Source organism: Oncorhynchus masou, chromosome 19 (assembly GCF_036934945.1).
Source record: "Oncorhynchus masou masou isolate Uvic2021 chromosome 19, UVic_Omas_1.1, whole genome shotgun sequence".
Taxonomy (NCBI): domain Eukaryota; kingdom Metazoa; phylum Chordata; class Actinopteri; order Salmoniformes; family Salmonidae; genus Oncorhynchus; species Oncorhynchus masou.
In genome coordinates, this window is record NC_088230.1 from 37,290,498 (window position 1) to 37,305,966 (window position 15,469).

General features: G+C 49.8%; 1 protein-coding gene across 1 annotated transcript in view; it reads left to right on the plus strand.

Moving 5' to 3' along the window:
• Positions 1-13,554, plus strand: part of LOC135506240 (zinc finger protein 513-like) — a 32,027-nt gene extending 18,473 nt beyond the window's left edge. The window contains exons 4-5 of the mRNA XM_064925760.1: positions 4,287-5,096; positions 11,936-13,554. Coding sequence (XP_064781832.1) covers positions 4,287-5,096; positions 11,936-12,864 — 1,739 coding nt within the window. The 3' untranslated portion in view covers positions 12,865-13,554. The remainder of the gene's footprint in view (positions 1-4,286; positions 5,097-11,935) is intronic.
• The last annotated feature ends 1,915 nt before the right edge of the window (positions 13,555-15,469 follow it).

The following is a 15,469-nucleotide window of genomic DNA, read 5'->3' on the forward strand; positions in this document are numbered from 1 at the left end:
GATGGAGCCAGATACCTTCTGAATGTATTCTAGTCTGACCTCGAAGATGGAGCCAGATTGCCTGCTGAATGTATTCTAGTCTGACCTCGGAGATGGAGCCAGATACCTTCTGAATGTATTCTAGTCTGACCTCGGAGATGGAGCCAGATACCTGCTGAATGTATTCTAGTCTGACCTCGGAGATGGAGCCAGATACCTTCTGAATGTATTCTAGTCTGACCTCAGAGATGGAGCCAGATACCTGCTGAATGTATTCTAGTCTGACCTCAGAGATGGAGCCAGATACCTTCTGAATGTATTCTAGTCTGACCTCGGAGATGGAGCCAGATACCTTCTGAATGTATTCTAGTCTGACCTCGGAGATAAAGCCAGATACCTTCTTGTGAACACTAAAATGTTCTTTGGCGTCTAGGGCAAGCAGTCTTTGCCAGGATTCGAAAGACACTGTTTCACATTAGGGCTTTTAAATTGTTCTGTTGAGGGTTTAATCAAATGCAGGTCTGTCAGATTTACCTCCGTCCCAAATGGCATCCTTTCCCCCTATATAGTGCACTACTTTAACCGGAGCCCTATGGGCCCTAATCAAAAGTAGTGCACTACTCTGGTCTAAAGTAGTGCACTATAAAGGGAATAGGGTGCCAGTTGGGATCCATTCTTGTCTGTTTAGTCTGACCTGTCTAACACTGTCTAAGTATTGTCAGCACATCTGCTATGGGTTATTGGGTTCGGAGGTTTGGATATTTCACTCTTGATAGGAGATAGGGATGTAAATGTTTAAACGAAATTGGGATCCTTAAACGTTAAGAAAAAAAAAATCCCTAACCAAAAAGACAAACATGTTTTTTTTTTGGTCAATGCAGAAAGTTAACTGCTTAGTGGGTCAATTTCCACAACAAAGAGCGTTGAAGCACGAGGCTCAACTGCTCTACTGTTTTGGTGCCCTGGTTCTACCACAGTTCTGGCCAGACGTAGTACAGCTGCCACCGTAAGTTACCTTTTTCGTAGCAGGTTAGGAGAATTTATGTGGAAGGTAGGAGACTTAGGTTAGGAAAAGGGTTAAGGTTAGCTAAAATGCTTTCCTAACCTGCTACAAAAAAAGTTTTAAAGGCCTGCCTATACTGTGCCCCTCGCCTCTCTCTCTCTCTCTCTCTCCGTCCCTCGCTAGCTCGCTATGAAAGATGTGATTGTTTGTGTTCTCGGAATTACTGCAACTAATCAGTCTCTTCCGTTTCAAAAATACTGAATCGTCAAAAGGAGTCGAATCTTGACACTCACCAATGGGAGTTGACGTACAAGGAGTCAAGGAAATAATTATTTTGGAGTTGGGAAAATGGCAGAGAAAGGCTAGCGACAGCAGTGAAGTCCTGTATGGCAATATATTGAGAAGTTAAATGAGAAGGACATGCAAACTTTGCGAGGTGGGGTACAGTAAAGGGTAGTACAGGTGGCGTGTTTAACCATCTGACAGGGACGCACCGTGACACCCAGACCCGATGGGGTACAGTAAAGGGTAGTACAGGTGGCGTGTTTAACCATCTGACAGGGACGCACCGTGACACCCAGACCCGATGGGGTACAGTAAAGGGTAGTACAGGTGGCGTGTTTAACCATCTGACAGGGACACACCGTGACACCCAGACCCGATGGGGTACAGTAAAGGGTAGTACAGGTGGCGTGTTTAACCATCTGACAGGGACGCACCGTGACACCCAGACCCGATGGGGTACAGTAAAGGGTAGTACAGGTGGCGTGTTTAACCATCTGACAGGGACGCACCGTGACACCCAGACCCGATGGGGTACAGTAAAGGGTAGTACAGGTGGCGTGTTTAATCATCTGACAGGGACGCACCGTGACACCCAGACCCGATGGGGTACAGTAAAGGGTAGTACAGGTGGCGTGTTTAACCATCTGACAGGGACGCACCGTGACACCCAGACCCGATGCTTGTTGATGCATTGGGAAATGATCCATTTGTCACATCCAATGATTTATACATGCACTAGATGCCTGATATGGGGCACTGTTTCGAAGCTACCTTGCCTCCATCTTGTGGTGCGGCAGGTAGCCTAGTGGTTAGAGCGTTGGACTAGTAACCGAAACAAATCACCCCAAGTTCGAATCCCCGAGCTGACAAGGTAAAAATCTGTTGTTCTGCCCCTGAACAAGGCAAGCCGTTCCTAGGCTGTCATTTGAAAATAACAATTTGTTGTTAACTGACTTGCCTAGTTAAATAAATAAAGGTAAATAATCTTGGCTCTCCCTCACCATTGTGTTGAAGCCACTGTGTCTCCATCTTGGCTCTCCCTCACCATTGTGTTGAAGCCACTGTGCCTCCATCTTGGCTCTCCCTCACCATTGTGTTGAAGCCACTGTGCCTCCATCTTGGCTCTCCCTCACCATTGTGTTGAAGCCACTGTGCCTCCATCTTGGCTCTCCCTCACCATTGTGTTGAAGCCACTGTGCCTCCGTTTTGGCTCTCCCTCACCATTGTGTTGAAGCCACTGTGTCTCCATCTTGGCTCTCCCTCACCATTGTGTTGAAGCCACTGTGTCTCCATCTTGGCTCTCCCTCACCATTGTGTTGAAGCCACTGTGTCTCCATCTTGGCTCTCCCTCACCATTGTGTTGAAGCCACTGTGTCTCCATCTTGGCTCTCCCTCACCATTGTGTTGAAGCCACTGTGTCTCCATCTTGGCTCTCCCTCACCATTGTGTTGAAGCCACTGTGCCTCCATCTTGGCTCTCCCTCACCATTGTGTTGAAGCCACTGTGTCTCCATCTTGGCTCTCCCTCACCATTGTGTTGAAGCCACTGTGCCTCCATCTTGGCTCTCCCTCACCATTGTGTTGAAGCCACTGTGCCTCCATCTTGGCTCTCCCTCACCACTGTAAAAAAAGATTTAGGAAGATATAGCAATGCATTTAATGTCTACATTTTGTTTTTGACACATGTTATTCTATTACAGACATAAACATGAGTTATAGATTACTAATGCTACTGTCCCCACTACAATTGTTATACTTTTTTAAATGTTTTGTCATTTTTAATTGAAACGCTGTAGAAGTCCATTAATTCTGATGCAGGGGAGTGCCAACATGGCCGACCGGTGGATTCAAAGCCTCTCAATGGCCAAAACATAGCATCATCAATCCAGGGTTTATATTCATCATTGGTTCCATCCCTAATAGGAGAAAGAGGATTGCTTGTTATTGTTGGCCTACGGAATGCATTCTGTACAGTGTTCACATGGATGTCTCTGTACAGTGTTCACATGGATGTCTCTGTACAGTGTTGTCTCTGTACAGTGTTCACATGGATGTCTCTGTACAGTGTTCACATGGATGTCTCTGTACAGTGTTGTCTCTGTACAGTGTTCACATGGTTGTCTCTGTACAGTGTTGTCTCTGTACAGTGTTCACATGGATGTCTCTGTACAGTGTTCACATGGATGTCTCTGTACAGTGTTGTCTCTGTACAGTGTTCACATGGATGTCTCTGTACAGTGTTCACATGGTTGTCTTTAGATGGGAGATCCATTGTTGATCTGAAGAATATAACATATGTTTAATGTAGAATGTTTTTTGGTCTTTTTTGGTAATAAAAATGAAAGGCTCCCCCCACAAAAAGTAAATATGAAGGGCGAAAAAGTATGTTGCCCCTTACTGTAGAGACTCGTCGTTCACCTCCCCTCCTGTAGTGTAGATGGGTTCCCAGTCTGTAACGTGTCTCTCCTCCTGTAGTGTAGATGGGTTCCCAGTCTAACGTGTCTCTCCTCCTGTAGTGTAGATGGGTTCCCAGTCTGTAACGTGTCTCTCCTCCTGTAGTGTAGATGGGTTCCCAGTCTGTAGCGTGTCTCTCCTCCTGTAGTGTAGATGGGTTCCCAGTCTGTAACGTGTCTCTCCTGTAGTGTAGATGGGTTCCCAGTCTAACGTGTCTCTCCTCCTGTTGTGTAGATGGGTTCCCAGTCTAACGTGTCTCTCCTCCTGTAGTGTAGATGGGTTCCCAGTCTAACGTGTCTCTCCTCCTGTTGTGTAGATGGGTTCCCAGTCTGTAGCGTGTCTCTCCTCCTGTAGTGTAGATGGGTTCCCAGTCTGTAACGTGTCTCTCCTCCTGTTGTGTAGATGGGTTCCCAGTCTAACGTGTCTCTCCTCCTGTAGTGTAGATGGGTTCCCAGTCTAACGTGTCTCTCCTGTTGTGTAGATGGGTTCCCAGTCTGTAGCGTGTCTACTGATAGTTTATTGTACTGTGAGGATTCATCATAACAGCTCTTCTATCTGCCTTTCAGACTCTGTAGCGGCTGAGATCGGCTTCTCTGTGTATCCTCTGGGGGATGAGGAAGAGAGTTGTGCCTTCAGCCGTCTCAGTATGGAGAGTGACGCAGACGAGCCCCACACCGCCACCGAGAGCTGCAGGGACCAGGAGGACGGTCCAACCTCCCAGCCCGACCTCGAGCCCCCCTTCCCCCCCTACCTGTCCTGCCGGGGCTGTGGTCTGGATCTGGTGGGACCCTACTGCCACCGCTGCTGCAAGGGAGGAGGAGGAGGGGGATTCAGCGGCGCGTTCGGTGGCTTTCGCTCCGGTTCGCGGTCACAAGCGGACGATAGCGAGGAAGGAGGGGACGTAACGGACGACAACTCCATAATGGGTGACGACGGTCCCAACTCCAAGCTCCACTCCTGCCAGTTGTGTGGGTTCTCCTCACGCTATGCCAATCACGTCAAGAGGCACATGAAGACTCACAACGGGGAGAAGCCGTACCACTGTCCCCTGTGTACCTACGCCTCGGCCCAGCTGGTCAACCTGCAGAGACACCTGAGGATTCACACTGGGGAGAAACCATACAGGTGTGACTGCTGCTCCTTCGCCTGCAGTTCCCTAGGCAACCTGAAGAGGCATCAGAGGATGCATGTGGCTGGACAGCCGGGACAGGGGGCGGGACAGGAAGCAGTGAGACCTGCCTGCGCATCTCCTATTGATCCCTCTACTATTGGTCCTCCTGCTAATGGCCCTCCTGCTGTTGGTCCTCCTGCTAATGGCCCTCCTGCTAGTGGGCATGGTCTTAAGAGGAAGGAGGAGCCCAGTGCTTCAGCTGAAGGTATTTTTCAATATATAATAAAAATATAAAACGCAACAGTTTAAAAGATTTTACTGAGTTAGTTCATAGAGGGAAATCAGTCAATGTAAATTAATTCATTAGGCCCTAATCTATGGATCTCACATGACTGGGGATACAGAATAAAAAGTAAGGCTGTGGATCAGAGAACCAGTCAATATCTGGTGTGATCACCATTGGCCTCATGCAGTGACACATCTTCACATAGAGTTGATCAGACTCTTGATTGTGGAATGTTGTCTCACTCCTCTTCAATGGCTCTGCGCAGATATTGGCAGGAACTGGAACACTCTGCCGTACACGTCGATCCAGAGCATCCCAAACATGCTCAATGGGTGACATGTCTGGTGAGTACGCAGGCCATGGAAGAACTGGGACATTTTCAGCTTCCAGGAAGTGTGTACAGAACTTTGCTTAATGGGGCGTTATCATGCTGAGGTGACGAGTGGCACCACAACGGGCCTCAGGATTTCGTCACGGCATCTCTGTGCATTCAAATGGCCATCGATAAAAATGCAAATGTGTCCGTTGTCCGTAGCTTAACCCCACAATGAGGCTTTTCACTAACGTCGGCAAACCGCTCGCCCACATGACACCATCTGTCCGGTACAGTTAAAACCAGGATTCCTCCATCGAGAGCACACTGTTCCAGCGTGCCAGTGGCCATCGAAGGGGAGCATTTTGCCCACTGAAGACAGTTACGAGGCCAAACTGCAGTCAGGTCAAGACCCTGGTGAGGAAGAATAGCACGCAGCTGAGCTTGTCTGAGACGGTTTCTGACAGTTTGTGCAGACCCATAGTTTCATCAGCTGTCCGGGTGGCTGGTCTCAGACGATCCCGCAGGTGAAGAAGCCGGATGTGGAGGTCTTGGGCTGGCGTGGTTACACCTGGTCTGAGGATGTGAAGCTGGATGTGGAGGTCTTGGGCTGGCGTGGTTACACCTGGTCTGAGGATGTGAAGCTGGATGTGGAGGTCCTGGGCTGGCGTGGTTACACCTGGTCTGAGGATGTGGAGGTCCTGGGCTGGTGTGGTTACACCTGGTCTGAGGATGTGAAGCTGGATGTGGAGGTCTTGGGCTGGCGTGGTTACACCTGGTCTGAGGATGTGAAGCTGGATGTGGAGGTCCTGGGCTGGCGTGGTTACACCTGGTCTGAGGATGTGAAGCTGGATGTGGAGGTCCTGGACTGGCGTGGTTACACCTGGTCTGAGGATGTGAAGCTGGATGTGGAGGTCCTGGGCTGGCGTGGTTACACCTGGTCTGAGGATGTGAAGCTGGATGTGGAGGTCCTGGGCTGGCGTGGTTACACCTGGTCTGAGGATGTGAAGCTGGATGTGGAGGTCTTGGGCTGGCGTGGTTACACCTGGTCTGAGGATGTGAAGCTGGATGTGGAGGTCCTGGGCTGGCGTGGTTACACCTGGTCTGAGGATGTGAAGCTGGATGTGGAGGTCCTGGGCTGGCGTGGTTACACCTGGTCTGAGGATGTGAAGCTGGATGTGGAGGTCTTGGGCTGGCGTGGTTACACCTGGTCTGAGGATGTGAAGCTGGATGTGGAGGTCCTGGACTGGCGTGGTTACACCTGGTCTGAGGATGTGAAGCTGGATGTGGAGGTCCTGGGCTGGCGTGGTTACACGTGGTCTGAGGATGTGAAGCTGGATATGGAGGTCCTGGACTGGCGTGGTTACACCTGGTCTGAGGATGTGAAGCTGGATGTGGAGGTCTTGGGCTGGCGTGGTTACACCTGGTCTGAGGATGTGAAGCTGGATATGGAGGTCCTGGACTGGCGTGGTTACACCTGGTCTGAGGATGTGAAGCTGGATGTGGAGGTCCTGGGCTGGCGTGGTTACACCTGGTCTGAGGATGTGGAGGTCCTGGGCTGGCGTGGTTACACCTGGTCTGAGGATGTGAAGCTGGATGTGGAGGTCTTGGGCTGGCGTGGTTACACCTGGTCTGAGGATGTGAAGCTGGATGTGGAGGTCCTGGGCTGGCGTGGTTACACCTGGTCTGAGGATGTGGAGGTCCTGGGCTGGTGTGGTTACACGTGGTCTGAGGATGTGAAGCTGGATGTGGAGGTCCTGGGCTGGCGTGGTTACACCTGGTCTGAGGATGTGAAGCTGGATGTGGAGGTCCTGGGCTGGCGTGGTTACACCTGGTCTGAGGATGTGAAGCTGGATGTGGAGGTCCTGGGCTGGCGTGGTTACACCTGGTCTGAGGATGTGAAGCTGGATGTGGAGGTCCTGGGCTGGCGTGGTTACACGTGGTCTGAGGATGTGAAGCTGGATATGGAGGTCCTGGACTGGCGTGGTTACACCTGGTCTGAGGATGTGAAGCTGGATGTGGAGGTCCTGGACTGGTGTGGTTACACCTGGTCTGTGGTTGGGAAGCTGGATGTGGAGGTCTTGGGCTGGCGTGGTTACACCTGGTCTGAGGATGTGAAGCTGGATGTGGAGGTCCTGGGCTGGCGTGGTTACACCTGGTCTGAGGATGTGAAGCTGGATGTGGAGGTCCTGGACTGGCGTGGTTACACCTGGTCTGAGGATGTGAAGCTGGATGTGGAGGTCTTGGGCTGGCGTGGTTACACCTGGTCTGAGGATGTGAAGCTGGATGTGGAGGTCCTGGGCTGGCGTGGTTACACGTGGTGTGAGGATGTGAAGCTGGATGTGGAGGTCCTGGGCTGGCGTGGTTACACGTGGTCTGCGGTTCCGAGGCCGGTTGGACGTACTGCCAACTTCTCTGAAACGACGGAGGCGGCTTATGGTAGAGAAAAGAACATTAAATTCTCTGGCGGGCATTCCTGCAATTAGTATGACAATTGCACACTGCCTCAACTTGAGACATCTGCGGTAATTATGACAAACTGCACATTTTACAGTGGGCTTTTATTGTCCCCAGCACAAGGTTCACCTGTGTAATGATCATGCTGTTTAATCAGCTTCTTCATATGCCACACCTGTCAGGTGGATGGATTATCTTGGCGAAGGCTCACAAACAGGGATGTAAACAAATGTGTGCACAACATTTGATTGAGGCTTTTTGTGTGTGTGGAACATTTCTGGGATCTTTTATGTCAGCTCATGAACTAAAGATTTAGGTTCTTCAGTTTCACCATTTGGAATACTTTAAAGATGTGTTCATGTATATTTTCATACAATTACACTACCGTTCAAAAGTTTAGGGTCACTTAGAAATGCCCTTTTTTTTTTAATTAACATCAAATTGATCAGAAATACAGTGTAGACGACTATTGTTGCTGGAAATGGCAGATTTAAAAAAAAAAAAAAATGGAATATCTACATAGGCCCATTATCAGCAACCATCACTCCTGTGTTCCAATGGCACGTTGTGTTAGCTAATCCAAGTTTATCATTTTAAAAGGCTTATTGATCATTAGAAAAAAATGTTTGCAATTATGTTAGCACAGCTGAAAACTGTTGTGCTGATTTAAAGAAGCAATAAAACTGGCCTTCTTTAGACTAGTTGAGTATCTTGAGCATCAGCATTTGTGGGTTCGATTACAGGCTCAAAATGGCCAGAAACAAAGACCTTTCTTCTGAAACTTGTCAGTCTATTCCATGCGTGAAATTGCCAAGAAACTGAAGATCTCGTACAACACTGTGTACGACTCCCTTCATGGAACAGCGCAAACTGGCTCTAACCAAAATAGAGCGATGAGTGTGAGGCCCCGGTGCACAACTGAGCAAGAGGACAAGTACATTAGTGTCTAGTTTGAGAGACAGATGCCTCACAAGTCCTCAACTGGCAGCTTCATTAACTATTACCCGCAAAACACCAGTCTCAACATCAACAGTGAAGAGGCGACTCCAGGATGCTGGCCTTCTAGGCAGAGTTCCTCTGTCCAGTGTCTGTGTTCGTTTGCCCATCTTAATCTTTTCTTTTTATTGGCCAGTCTGAGATATGGCTTTTTCTTTGCAACTCTACCTAGAAGGCCAGCATCCCAGAGTCACCTCTTCACTGTTGACGTTGAGACTGGTGTTTTGTGGGTAATATTTTATGAAGCTGCCAGTCTGAGGTGCAGTTAATTGCAGATTTCTGAGGCTGGTAACTAACTTATCCTCTGCAGCAGAGGTAACTCTGGGTCTTCCTTTCCTGTGGTGGTCCTCATGAGAGACAGTTAACTCTAATGAGCTTATCCTCTGCAGCAGAGGTAACTCTGGGTCTTCCTTTCCTGTGGCGGTCCTCCTGAGAGACAGTTAACTCTAATGAGCTTATCCTCTGCAGCAGAGGTAACTCTGGGTCTTCCTTTCCTGTGGCGGTCCTCCTGAGAGACAGTTAACTCTAATGAGCTTATCCTCTGCAGCAGAGGTAACTCTGGGTCTTCCTTTCCTGTGGCGGTCCTCATGAGAGCCAGGTAACTCTAACTAAGCCTCTGCAGCAGAGGTAACTCTGGGTCTTCCTTTCCTGTGGCGGTCCTCATGAGAGCCAGGTAACTCTAACTAAGCCTCTGCAGCAGAGGTAACTCTGGGTCTTCCTTTCCTGTGGCGGTCCTCATGAGAGACAGTTAACTCTAATGAGCTTATCCTCTGCAGCAGAGGTAACTCTGGGTCTTCCTTTCCTGTGGCGGTCCTCCTGAGAGACAGTTAACTCTAATGAGCTTATCCTCTGCAGCAGAGGTAACTCTGGGTCTTCCTTTCCTGTGGCGGTCCTCATGAGAGCCAGGTAACTCTAACTAAGCCTCTGCAGCAGAGGTAACTCTGGGTCTTCCTTTCCTGTGGCGGTCCTCATGAGAGACAGGTAACTCTAATGAGCTTCTCCTCTGCAGCAGAGGTAACTCTGGGTCTTCCTTTCCTGTGGCGGTCCTCATGAGAGACAGGTAACTCTAACTAAGCCTCTGCAGCAGAGGTAACTCTGGGTCTTCCTTTCCTGTGGCGGTCCTCATGAGAGACAGGTAACTCTAATGAGCTTCTCCTCTGCAGCAGAGGTAACTCTGGGTCTTCCTTTCCTGTGGTGGTCCTCATGAGAGACAGGTAACTCTAATGAGCTTCTCCTCTGCAGCAGAGGTAACTCTGGGTCTTCCTTTCCTGTGGCGGTCCTCATGAGAGACAGGTAACTCTAATGAGCTTCTCCTCTGCAGCAGAGGTAACTCTGGGTCTTCCTTTCTTGTGGCGGTTCTCATGAGAGACAGGTAACTCTAATGAACTTATCCTCTACAGCAGAGGTAACTCTGGGTCTTCCTTTCCTGTGGTGGTTCTCATGAGAGCCAGGTAACTCTAATGAGCTTATCCTCTGCAGCAGAGGTAACTCTGGGTCTTCCTTTCCTGTGGCGGTTCTCATGAGAGACAGGTAACTCTAATGAACTTATCCTCTGCAGCAGAGGTAACTCTGGGTCTTCCTTTCCTGTGGCGGTCCTCATGAGAGACAGGTAACTCTAATGAGCTTATCCTCTACAGCAGAGGTAACTCTGGGTCTTCCTTTCCTGTGGCTGTCCTCATGAGAGACAGGTAACTCTAATGAACTTATCCTCTGCAGCAGAGGTAACTCTGGGTCTTCCTTTCCTGTGGCGGTCCTCATGAGAGACAGGTAACTCTAATGAGCTTATCCTCTGCAGCAGAGGTAACTCTGGGTCTTTCCTGTAGTGGTCCTCATGAGAGACAGGTAACTCTAATGAGCTTATCCTCTGCAGCAGAGGTAACTCTGGGTCTTCCTTTCCTGTGGTGGTCCTCATGAGAGACAGGTAACTCTAATGAGCTTATCCTCTGCAGCAGAGGTAACTCTGGGTCTTCCTTTCCTGTGGCGGTTCTCATGAGAGACAGGTAACTCTAACTAAGCCTCTGCAGCAGAGGTAACTCTGGGTCTTCCTTTCCTGTGGCGGTCCTCATGAGAGACAGGTAACTCTAACTAAGCCTCTGCAGCAGAGGTAACTCTGGGTCTTCCTTTCCTGTGGCGGTCCTCATGAGAGACAGTTAACTCTAATGAGCTTATCCTCTGCAGCAGAGGTAACTCTGGGTCTTCCTTTCCTGTGGCGGTCCTCATGAGAGACAGGTAACTCTAATGAGCTTATCCTCTGCAGCAGAGGTAACTCTGGGTCTTCCTTTCCTGTGGCGGTCCTCATGAGAGCCAGGTAACTCTAATGAGCTTATCCTCTGCAGCAGAGGTAACTCTGGGTCTTCCTTTCCTGTGGCGGTCCTCATGAGAGACAGGTAACTCTAACTTATCCTCTGCAGCAGAGGTAACTCTGGGTCTTCCTTTCCTGTGGTGGTCCTCATGAGAGACAGGTAACTCTAACTTATCCTCTGCAGCAGAGGTAACTCTGGGTCTTCCTTTCCTGTGGCGGTTCTCCTGAGAGCCAGTTTCATCATAGGACTTGATGGTTTTTGCGACTGCACTGCACAATGTTCCGGATTGACTGACCTTCATGTCTTAAAGTAATGATGGACTGTTGTTTCACTTTGCTTATTTGAGCTGTTATTGACATAATATGGACTTGGTCTTTTACCAAATAGGGCTATTTTCTGTATACCCACACTACCTTGTCACAACACAACTTAATGCGTTTGAGCCAATCATGAGGAAAGAAATTAACTTTTAACAAGGCACACCTGTTAATTAAAATGCATTCCAGGTGACTATCTCATGAAGCTGGTTGAGAGAATGCAAAGCTGTTATCAAGGCAAAGGGTGGCTACTTTGAAGAATCTCAATTTATTTTGATTAACATTTTTTTTTTTGGGGGGGGGGGTTACGACATGATTCCATGTGTGTTATTTCATAGTTTGTCTTCACTATTATTCTACAATGTGGATAACACTAAACCTAAACCCTGTGTGTGTGATGACTAATTTGACCCACCTCTGCTCTGATTTCAGAAGTGGTGAGGTCTGATCTAAACCTCCACAACAGAGACTACCTGCCACGCTACAGCAGACTAAGGTTACAACCACCACTGGAGCAACAGCCCCCAAGACTTCTTGAGGGGCCTGGACTTGGGGCTAGGGTCGGAGCTGGGACTTTAGGAAGGTGTTTGACTGGGTCTGGAGTCAGACCTGTGGTGGGAGTGAAGTCAGAGGAGACACACAGAGACTCTCTCCTTCCTCTGCTCTTCCCCTTTACCTGCCGTCTCTGTGGTACCCCCCTGGAGGACGAGGACGGTTCCACTGCACAGATCTGTGCCAAATGCACCCTGGACATGCTGACCAAGGAGTCATCTGGCCCCAACAGCCCCGGAGAGCGTGGGGACAAGGTCTACACCTGCAGTGCCTGTCCCTTCCTCACCCACTACCCCAACCACCTGGCGCGACACATGAAGACGCACAGCGGAGAGAAGCCGTACAAGTGCCCTCAGTGCGACTACGCCTCCGCCCACTTCGACAACCTGAAACGCCATCACCGCGTGCACACGGGCGAGAAGCCGTACAAGTGCCACCTGTGTGACTACGCCTGTGGGAACCTGGCTAACTTAAAACGTCACCAACGAGTCCACTCGGGCGCCAAGCCGTTCCAGTGCGCAGTGTGTAGCTACAGCTGTAACCAGAGTATGAATCTGAAGAGACACATGCTGAGACACACGGGAGAGAAGCCTTATAAGTGCCAGCAGTGTGGCTACACCACGGGACACTGGGACAACTACAAACGACACCAGAAGAAACATGGCCTCGCCACCGACGGATGGGTCAAAGTTCAGATGTCCGGCGGGGGTCAGGATGAGGGGGGTGAGGAAGAGGACGAGGAAGAAAGGGTGGCGGGACAGCCGCAGAGGAAAGAGGAAGAGGCGGTGATGCAGTATATGTCCAGATAGGAACAGAGCTGCACCACAGAACAGGGGAACATGGGAAATGACAGCTTAAACTACCAGCAAAATCCTAGATTTTTTGTTGTTGTCGTTTTTGTCAATGATTTCTCTGCAGCTGCTATGTAGAATCATGCACAATTCTAGATGGTGATTATTAGTGGAAATGTTTGATGCCTTTTGGACAGAAAGTAAAGGAGAGAAGGAAGGCTGCTGCTGTGTTGACAGATGAATGGACTGGGATGAGGGTTCTACTTTAACGTCCGCAACTAAATACTGCCTGCATTGTCCACCATATGCTGTTCTCCCCCCCAACACATACCAACAGTGCCGTATATATCCGAACTTCATTGACATTATGCCTTACAACCCACATTTCAGTTGCCCTATTGACTAGGTATGCATCTCCTCTAACCAGTCTGCTATTCCATCTCCTCTAACCAGTCTGCTATTCCATCTCCTCTAACCAGTCTGCTATTCCATCTCCTCTAACCAGTCTGCTATTCCATCTCCTCTAACCAGTCTGCTATTCCATCTCCTCTAACCAGTCTGCTATTCCATCTCCTCTATAGTCTCCACTTACCAGTCTGCTATTCCATCTCCTCTAACCAGTCTGCCATTCCATCTCCTCTAACCAGTCTGCTATTCCATCTCCTCTATAGTCTCCACTTCATCCTCCATAGCTTCTATCTTCCTCAACCCCCCTCTCTCCATAATAACCCTCCTCAGTCTCTCCATAATAACCCTCCTCAACCCCCCCTCTCTCCCCATAACCCTCCTCAACCCCCCTCTCTCTCCATAATAACCCTCAACCCCCCTCTCTCTCCATAATAACCCTCAACCCCCCTCTCTCCATAATAACCCTCAACCCCCCTCTCTCCATAATAACCCTCAACCCCCTCTCTCCATAATAACCCTCAACCCCCCTCTCTCCATAATAACCCTCAACCCCCCTCTCTCCATAATAACCCTCAACCCCCCCTCTCTCCATAATAACCCCCAACCCCCCTCTCTCCATAATAACCCTCAACCCCCCTCTCTCCATAATAACCCTCAACCCCCCTCTCTCCATAATAACCCTCAACCCCCCTCTCTCCATAATAACCCTCAACCCCCCCCTCTCTCCATAATAACCCTCAACCCCCCCTCTCTCCATAATAACCCTCAACCCCCCTCTCTCCATAATAACCCTCAACCCCCCTCTCTCCATAATAACCCTCAACCCCCCCCTCTCTCTCCATAATAACCCCCTCAACCCCCCTCTCTCCATAATAACCCTCAACCCCCCCCTCTCTCCATAATAACCCTCAACCCCCCTCTCTCCATAATAACCCTCAACCCCCCTCTCTCCATAATAACCCTCAACCCCCCTCTCTCCATAATAACCCTCAACTCTCCATAATAACCCTCAACCCCCCCCTCTCTCCATAATAACCCTCAACCCCCCTCTCTCCATAATAACCCTCAACCCCCCTCTCTCCATAATAACCCTCAACCCCCTCCCTCTCCATGACAACCCCCCTCTCCATAATAACCCTCAACTCCCCCCCTCCATAACCCTCACCCCCCTCTCCATAATAACCCTCCTCAACCCCCCTCTCTCTCCATAATAACCCTCAACCCCCCCTCTCCATAACCCTCACCCCCCTCTCTCCATAATAACCCCCTCAACCCCCCCCTCTCTCCATAATAACCCTCAACCCCCCTCTCTCCATAACCCTCAACCCCCTCTCTCTCCATAATAACCCTCCTCACCCCTCCCTCTCTCCATAATAACCCTCCTCAACCCCCCTCTCCATAACCCTCAACCCCCCTCTCTCCATAATAACCCTCACCCCCCCCCCTCTCCATAATAACCCTCAACCCCCCCCTCTCTCCATAATAACCCTCAACCCCCTCTCTCCATAATAACCCTCAACCCCCCCCTCTCCATAATAACCCTCAACCCCCCCTCTCTCCATAATAACCCCCTCACCCCCCTCTCTCCATAATAACCCTCTCTCCATAATAACCCTCAACCCCCCCCTCTCTCCATAATAACCCTCAACCCCCCTCTCTTCTTGGGGCACGTTTAGATAGAAATGTATGTAGAATAAGGAGTCATGTCTGCTCTATTCATGGTATTTCTATCTGGCTACTGAACCTGGCCCCGTTAAGGTGCTCTACCGGTGTGTGGATTTAGCCTGGTCCCAGATCTGTTTGTGCTTTTTTCATTCTAGAACAGTCAATGACAATAGGAGTTGACAAGTCAGACCTGGGACAATAGGAATGACAAGACAGCCCAAACAGACCTGGGACCAGATCTGGGACCAGGCTAGGTAATGACAAGACAGCCCAAACAGACCTGGGACCAGGCTAGGTAATGACAAGACAGCCCAAACCAAAATGACAAGACAGCCCAAACAGATCTGGGACCAGGCTAGGTAATGACAAGACAGCCCAAACAGATCTGGGACCAGGCTAGGTAATGACAAGACAGCCCAAACAGATCTGGGACCAGGCTAGGTAATGACCATAGGAGTTGACAAGACAGCCCAAACAGACCTGGGACCAGGCTAGGTAATGACAAGACAGCCCAAACAGACCTGGGACCAGGCTAGGTAATGACCATAGG